Source organism: Borostomias antarcticus, assembly GCF_949987555.1.
Source record: "Borostomias antarcticus genome assembly, chromosome: 4".
NCBI lineage: Eukaryota > Metazoa > Chordata > Actinopteri > Stomiiformes > Stomiidae > Borostomias > Borostomias antarcticus.
Genome location: NC_140237.1, coordinates 35,289,924 through 35,298,795, shown reverse-complemented (window position 1 = coordinate 35,298,795; position 8,872 = coordinate 35,289,924). Strand labels below are relative to the sequence as shown.

Below are 8,872 nucleotides of genomic sequence, written 5' to 3'. Positions count from 1 at the left end.
GGAGAAATGAATGTGCGTTATCAGCAGAGGATTACATCCTTCTCCTGATGCGCCGAAGGAAACAGCGTGTGGTTTAATACTGGGGTCAGAATGATCATGTGTAATCTGCCTTAACTAATTGACTTTGAGCAGCATTGGAATGAATGCTAGAAAAAAAGCGTGAATGCGTCTGAAAAGATGATAACTGTTTGTGCTTCCTGGAAGGCGGGCTGACTCTACAGCATATTGGCAGCTCTGTGTGTAGCCTAACTATCGTGCATCCTGAGAGCAGGGGTGTATGTGGAATGTCAATGCATTCCGTATGCCTGGTGGAGGAATTGTTGAGAACAGAGCCTTGATCTCGCCAGATAGGCGCTCTCTGGTTGGGTGGCTGTTTTTCTCCTACTCTGTCACTCTCAGGAGCGCCACTTCTCTCCGCCGCTGTGGGGGCGGGTGGAGGACCGCCTGGCGTTCAAAGAGCCTGGACGTGCTCTGTCCTTCAAAAAGCATATACAATGTCACCCCCTTCAATTGACTAGTCTGTCTCCGTCTGTGACTAGGAAGACTAAGGATTCAGCTATATAGACATATCCCTCTGTACCATAAATTTACAGTCATGTTTCATGATCAAAGCTGTCATTTTTTCCAGTGATATACTGAGTTGCAGTGTCAGGTATTGCCAGTGTTTTGCTCATAGCTTACTGTGCACAAAAGGAAAGGTCTACTGAGGTGACCAAACAATCTAGAGCAGCAAGAAAATAATACAAGCCTCAGCTGTCATTCAATAGTCTTCTATCTTACAAGATCTCTCTTGTTGTGCTATTTGATGATACAAGCTGGTCACTGGCACTGAAGATGCCACATGTGCCTACACCTTAATTAGCCCTGAATAAATCGTCTGCCCTTTACTACCCTCTAAAGGCCAACACTTGTGCACTGTATAAAACTGATCCAGAACTATAATCTCTTATTCACTGAAATAGGTCAAGTGAGGTTATGCATCATGTTATAGACAGTTCCAAAAGGTGCTTAACAATAACAACAACAACAACAACAATGGATGTACACTGAGATCCTAAAGGCCCAAGTCTAAGGCTCAACAACAACTTCTGTACAGCAATGACTTGTTGGCTGACGTGAGGCTTTGGATAACATTTTAATATGATATGATATCATTATAATGGTTAGCATCTTTCACTGTCGACTTTGCTGCTGGTGTGTCTGTGATTTAATTTATGATTCTACTGTGTTCTCCTGCATGTTCACCTGATGTGCAGCTTGGTTGGGTGTTGGAACCAATCAGAAGGTCAGGGAGGGGTTTTGTGTTTATGGTTCAGCAGGGCCCAGGGGTCTGTAGAGATGCTAGCACGGATGCCTGCATGAGAAACACCCGGGATACAACCAGGCGATAGGGGATGCAGTGGGAGAATAGATAGAGAAGGATATTGTATTGTTCAGTCAAGGGGCAAACTCAAAGGATGTGGGAAAACATGCACATGTTGATGCACAGATGAAAACGCCAACCCACATTCCAGTACAGCAGCACCAGACTAAATACCAGCCATATCAACAAGGAGTTGTATGACAGAACTGGTTTTGTTGATGTTTGATGTGCTTTCTGGTTGGAAATGAGGCAGAATGCCTTCACGCCTTCATTGTCACGTTCATCATAAGAAAACCAGGTAGAATGGTAAATGGACTGCACTTACTGTAAGGCACTTTTATCCAAAGCGCTTAACAATGAAGGCCTCTCATTCACCCATTCACAGACACATACACACATGGCGGCGGCTGCCATACAAGGTGCTAGCCTGCTCATTGGGAGCAATTTGGGGTTCAGTGTCTTGGACACTGCCAAGGACACTTCGACATGAGGACAGGAGGAGCTGGGATTTGAACTGCCAACCCTGTGATCATTGGACGACAGGTCTGCTCTATCTCCTGAGCCACAGCCAGGACAATTTTCTGCAATACTGTATTCATATTGAATATTGCATTGTCTATGATGTATTTTCTTCGTTCATTGTCCGCTGTATGCATTAAAAACAGTTAAAACTTGTTAGAGAGTGCATATGTTTATCCTTTTGTTATACCTGTAGGTATGCTGCACAATCCGCACCCGTCAAGAAATCAAGACTTGTGGGGTGAGCGTGCCGTATATTCTCCTCTTGGCCTGTACAACCAGCCGGTAGCCTACACTGGATGGAGACTGTAATGGAATTTAACTGATCTAGTCAAAAAAGGATTTACCAAGATTCGTTCAAAAGGTTAAGTCTGGTTTATTGAGGAAACATACGAGCGCAAGGACTTCAGGACAACGCAACAAGAGTGGTTCATCCCAGAAGGGCAGTCCCTATGTCTCGCTCTGCCTTATATTCAAGCAAAACACAGGTACGGTGCTTCCAGGATGTGATTGGCTAATCCATTGTACGTCATATGAAATGGCAGGCGTGGCCGAGAATACAGACATGTGACATGAGAAAAGGCGGCAATTTCTTGGAGACAAAAGGACAAAGGATGGTTATTCTGGTGTAGACAGATTTCTAGGTGTGTTGACCTCCTGGAGGCCATTCTGTAGGTTAGCACAGCTATGTGAACGGTTGGGGAGGTGGTGAATTACAAAAAGGAGAGAGAGAACAAAGGTTTAAGGTGTTTGGATGTAAATTCTATAACAAGACCCACCTGTCTGAGGCAAGGTTCCAGCTCCTTCCTCCCACTCCATCCGCCTCCACTCAGTGTTGAATACCCTGGTATTCCTGTAGGCCACCTGCCATCTTCTATACACCCTGTTGAAAAGCCAACAATGAAATTTAGAAACAACAATTAAAGCTCAATGAGATAACTTTTTTATGGTTCAATATCACTTTTACTTGCTTTTACTTTTATGAACTGGTAAGTAAAATTAGCAAGACTGCAAAAATAATTTTCATGACATGAGACTGCATGAGACACTGTGAATGTATTATTTTAGAATTTCGGTGTAGGGGAGGCAGTTGTTAAGTGGAGGCAGTTGTTAATCGCGATTTTCACCCAATCAGAAATGAGTTTATTCAATGTAAATAAATAAAAATCCTGCCTCCTTACACATCCCCTTCAAGAAATCAGGGATTTAACTTTGGTCTCCCGCCGAAATATATCTTTCAGCACAAGTCACAAATTTGAGAGATCCCGCCAGCAGGAGCTTTGGCCGCTGCTACCGCATCTCGGATAACCCGCTGAGTTCGTGGCTGCTATTTCACATTCGCCCTTGATCAATCCCAATACCGATCCATGGTAATAATGAATCAATCGTTCAGATCGGCAGTGCTGCATGCATGTTACAACATCATTGTTAGCTTTATAAACATAACCATAGCCTACATTTATCTCTCTAACGTTAGGCTATCCATCTTACACCAGTCCGTCATTCGATAGCTAGAAGCGGTCAACGCCAACGTTGACCGTGGACGTGGACGCGCGTAGGACAGAAAAGCACAACTGCGCAAGTACAAAAGTCACCGGAAATGGTCAAATGACTACAAATTTGCCAAGATGGCGCGGTTCGATAGGGCTTCATTGTTGATAGCGGTCAGTGAATGGAGTGGCTGTATCCAGTTCTATTAATACATCCATGCCCCGGTCTCCCCTACTGCCAGTAGCCTAGCCTACACTGGCGGGAAATCTTGTGGTGGAAACGGAAGTGACACAATTTGCGTGTCACAATATCAGGAAGACAACAAACACTTCGCCCCGCGAAACGAAATCTACATGCACATTAAAAGAAAGAAGACTGGTATTTGACTGCATTGAAGCCATCCTTCCAGAAAGTAGCTACAATCGCGCCTTTGTTATAATTTTTTCCCCCATCATTACAGCAAGTGAGTGGGGGATTGTGCGAAGTGTGGAAATGCGAAGTGTGAAGCAGTGCCGATTTTATCACGACCACAGAGAGGCTGCCAAAGTGCCGAGTTATCTCATGTAGCTTTAAATTATTTTTTGATGGATCCTCCATGTTAGGGTTTTGATGGAGGACCCAAGAGCAGACACGATTGGGGTGAAAGCCCGTAGGCACGTTTATTGAGATCCGGGGAGAGGCAGGCAGTAACGTGATCCGTAGACAGGCGTGGGTCAGGCGGGGACGTGGTAGTCGTACAGGCGATGGTCAGGCAGGAGCGTGGTAGTCGTACAGGCGATGGTCAGGCAGGAGCGGGGTTGTCGTACAGGCGTGGGTCAGGCAGGAGCAGGGTTGTCGTACAGGCGTGGGTCAGGCAGGAGCGGGGTTGTCGTACAGGCGTGGGTCAGGCAGGAGCGGGGTAATCGTACAGGCGTGGGTCAGGCAGGAACTGGATACTGGGAAGACAGGGAGAACAGGGTAAGGCAAGGTTCAAAAACAGACGAGGCAGGGAGCTAGAGACGTGTACCCACTAGGTTGGTTGGTCAACGATCTGGCACAGAGGGCTGTGTGGACCGGCTTCTTATCCTGCTGGCGATTGGCTGATCAGGACCAGGTGCGTTGAGGTGTGGAGGAGAGGCAATCAAGGTGACGCACGGCAGGTGTGGATCGGGGGCGTGTCTGGCTTGTGACCGCAGACGTGCCCGCAGTTCCCGCTGCAGGCTCTGGGAGGAGCTGGGGGAAACGGAGTCCGGCACTGGAGAGACAGGGTCAGGCTGGGGGACAGGCTGGGGACCAGCGTCAGAACCGGGGCTCGGGCCGGGGTCAGGGGGCTGAGGTGGACGAGGCTGACGCGGCGGTGCCGTGACACTCCAGCAGACAAATTTGGCCTCTAAAGTACAGTGGTGGATTTTAGGCCTGGATTATACTCGCGGCGTTCTCGCTCGGATCAGCGGGGGACGCACGCGTCCTGCGCGCAGCGGGGAAAGCTGACTACAATTCAGCTCTTGTCGCGGGCGGGCTATTTATGTTGTAATAGATGAATGGCTGAACTCATGAACACATGAACTCAGCCAGGTATAATGGGATTCATTTAAACAGTTCCTTTTGCTTGCCCAACACCATCTCATCTATGTTGCTCAGTGTTCAGGCCTAGGCCTGCCGTTCTCGGTTTACCACAGATCTTCCTAAAGTTCCTCTTTTCATTTTTTTTCCAGTAGCCTAATCCAAACTCCATATCGAATTTCTATTTGGTTTTTGATCATTGACTGACACATGAACAAACCAATACCTTGTTCAATGATCACAGATCTGATTTCAGACTATTCACGGTTTAACTGACAATTTGAGGGGCTCTTTTGCAAAAACAGTCATCTCGGTTTGAAGAGCTCGGAAGTTCCTTCAGGCAGGTGTGATGAAGGTACTATTTGGTCAAGAACACAAACAGCTGGCCTACCCATGCGTATAGTGGCATTTGTCAATAAAGGCTTTTTAACTTGAACTTTTCTTTGAACAAGATAATTATTATTATTATTTGAAGTGTCTACTCTTGTTTGGATTATGATTTGAAGTGTCTTCTTTTTTGGTGGAATAATTGGTGGAGATGCAGACGGAGGGGTTTGAGGGATGATGTGCGTGTGCATGAGAGAATGCTTTGGCCGCTGCTTGGCGTTCCCAGAGAGACCGCCGTTCACGGTGACAGACGTTCACATAACCGGGTGTTTGAAATGGTAGGCTACAGTAGGTGCAGAAGGAGATTGGGAAACAATTTACAATAAGGTACACAAAAAATTAGTAGTTACTGAGTAATGAAGAACCAATGATTAGTTAACAACCAATGGTTAACTAATCATTGGTTCTTCATTAGTTACTCAGTATCTACTATAGTAGTCTTCAGTCTGTTCTCTACTAACCCATCAGTAACAGTCATGGATTCAGTTAATCAGTAACTACTCATTAACTAATCATTGGTTCCTCAGTAACTAGTCTGTTCTCTAGTTCCTCAGTAACTACTAGTAGTCCCCATCAGTAACTACTCATTAACTAATCATTGGTTCCTCATTAGTTACTCAGTAACTACTCATGTTTTGTGTACCTTGTTATAAAGTGTTACCGGAGATTGTTAAGCCATGGATACAGACACTTTGGCGTCTCACCTTCTTATTTATATTTTGACTGAGATGGAAACCCGAGGTGTGCCTGATAAGATCTTTCATGAGTTTCTCAAACTTGATTAATGGACTTGTCTTGAAGTCGAAGATCTAATAAAACTTCAAATGGGATCAAGGAAGGGATGGCATCTGGGAGACCGACCAATTTTGTGCAAAAGGGCTTTGAATGATGCTTGAAAATATTATGTTGGGTGAGGGGGGCAAATGGGAAGTCATGTCTCTTTATGGTAAACAGGAACCTGTATGTACACAAAATGTTACACTTGAATCTGGCATTTCTGAATATCTACTAGGTGGAATTGGGTATTCACAACAGGAGTCTATTTGGTGGAAGTTTGGCTTACACTTGAATCTGACATTTCTGATTAATATCTAAGGTGGGATTAGGTACAGTAGGCTATTTCTAGTTATCCTAGTTGTTTCAACTGAACCATTTCACTGGCAACAAATCATCTTGTGTGATTGGCCTACAGCCTATGGCACTAAAAGCAATAATGTAAAATTGTTTCAATAACAGTTTATTTGATGTTTCCATTCATGTCATGGTATTTGCGTAGGCTAAGATAATATATGCTGACCTATACGTGAACTAATCATTAATTGATGGTTGATCTTAATTCAGCATGACATAATGATCCGTTTGCATTTTGATGAAAGATGACGTTGTTTTCCGTGGTCAGGGTTGATTATCTCATGGTTGCAGGTATCAGATCTGATTCTGCCCAGTAGGAGGGACTTCATGCTCTGCTCAAACTTCTCGTTAGCTCGGGTTCTTCCGAGGGTCAGTCGCCCTAGTCCTCTCTGGCGCGACGACATCCACTTGGACTTCCACGGACAGACAGGGGGATCCTAAGATGCAGTTGAAAGTGAAAAAGCGAGCGGAGGCTGTTTTTACGCTGATATATCTCTAATTGTTTTCTTTTCCTACACCATCGGCTACAAGGACTCCACGGCAGTCATACCTTCACACGCATACACACGCGGTCACAAACACACATCCTCACAAACACACTACTACACCTTTTTATATTGAATTCAAGGACAACCTTTTTGGATCGAGTCATGGATCTATGGTTCTATTCGACCCGTATTTGCTGGTGGAGGGTATTGTTTCTCATGAGCATTTTCCAGGACTATCTGAGCTCCATGCTGGACTGCCCGCCAACCTGCAGCTGCTCGCAAACAGAGATATATTGCAATAAGTCCGACAATGGGAAATTCTTCCCTTTGCTTGCTCTTCAAGATACAGGGAACACTGGCAATACCAGTGTCGACATAGAAGACTTATTCAAGAATATCACGTCCATGTAAGTATGGAAATGATATGTGAATCGTATGAAAGTCCTTTACTTGCTGTCAAATTGAAGGGTAACTGAACATTGGTGCCGCGCGATTAAATACACCTGCAATATTCCAATTTGTAGACTAAAGTAATTTACTAACGTTGCTGAAATGACACCAAATTATTTCTATACACAACGCTGGATAATCTGAAGGAGTCGCTAAGATTTTGTCGTCCCCAAATGAAAATAGGCTGTGCGTAAAATTGACCAAATCCTTTTTCGATTAGGCTGAACGTGGCAGACAAACTTTAACTACTATTGAAGGTGGAATAAGCCTACGCTAATAATAAGGCTCTTTTTATTTGTATTTTACAGACATTCGCATTTGTATGAATACTGCAATATATGTAGACTTTAAAATGAAAGGCTTTCATGTAGCCTAACGGATTTGGTTAAATATGTATCCGTTCTCAATGTACCGAGGGAGTATAGGTCTTAGTAAATAATCGTCTGTTTTAAATAGAACACAGCACTGGTGACGTGTGCTCTCTCGAAGGCTTTCCTCTCCAGAAGTGCGTTTTCACTCTGCATCACCATCTCCGCATCCTCCTCCGCACTCTCCCCCTCTCTCCTTCAAATACTCTCCCCCTCTCTCCTTCAAATACTCTCCCCCTCTCTCCTTCAAATACTCTCCCCCTCTCTCCTTCAAATACTCTCCCCCTCTCTCCTTCAAATACTCTCCCCCTCTCTCCTTCAAATACTCTCCCCCTCTCTCCTTCAAATACTCTCCCCCTCTCTCCTTCAAATACTCTCCCCCTCTCTCCTTCAAATACTCTCCCCCTCTCTCCTTCAAATACTCTCCCCCTCTCCTTCAAATACTCTCCCCCTCTCTCCTTCAAATACTCTCCCCCTCTCTCCTTCAAATACTCTCCCCCTCTCTCCTTCAAATACTCTCCCCCTCTCTCCTTCAAATACTCTCCCCCTCTCCTTCAAATACTCTCCCCCTCTCTCCTTCAAATACTCTCCCCCTCTCTCCTTCAAATACTCTCCCCCTCTCTCCTTCAAATACTCTCCCCCTCTCTCCTTCAAATACTCTCCCCCTCTCTCCTTCAAATACTCTCCCCCTCTCCTTCAAATACTCTCCCCCTCTCCCTCTAATGTGATGCGTGTGAGCAGCTCCAGCTCACCCCGGCATCGGTCCTCTGAGCCAACATCACAAAGCTCCTTATTGAAAAGTAATAGGCCATATCGTATGTTTTCTTAAAGACAGACTGAAGTTAACGGGAACGTGTCCTTTGGTTGATAATTGCACAGAAAAATACTTCCAAATGGTTTGTGGTTTGTTGTTTAAATGTAGGCCTAGCTGTTTTATCTCGCGAAGCATCACTTTTGATTATTCTGATGGTGTGTAACCCTTACCTCATCTGCATTTCAATGCACACTTCATTTTGTGTGCGGAGTCTCTCATTGCTCAGCCGGACCAGTAGAGGGTAGCCTACCCTGGCAGTTTCTCACGGCAAACATGTTGAATAAAGTAGCATATAGCCTACAAATGCTTGAAATCGTGC

At 45.0% G+C, this 8,872-nt stretch overlaps 1 protein-coding gene across 2 annotated transcripts in view; it reads left to right on the top strand.

The window, feature by feature from the left end:
* Positions 1 to 7,083: 7,083 nt before the first annotated feature.
* The window catches only part of ntrk3b (neurotrophic tyrosine kinase, receptor, type 3b), a gene marked incomplete at both ends in the record, with an annotated part of 161,635 nt that continues 159,846 nt past the window's right edge, over positions 7,084 to 8,872 (top strand). For both annotated transcript variants that reach the window (XM_084436618.1, XM_084436619.1), the window contains one exon: positions 7,084 to 7,328. In XM_084436618.1, coding sequence (XP_084292744.1) covers positions 7,084 to 7,328 — 245 coding nt within the window. The remainder of the gene's footprint in view (positions 7,329 to 8,872) is intronic.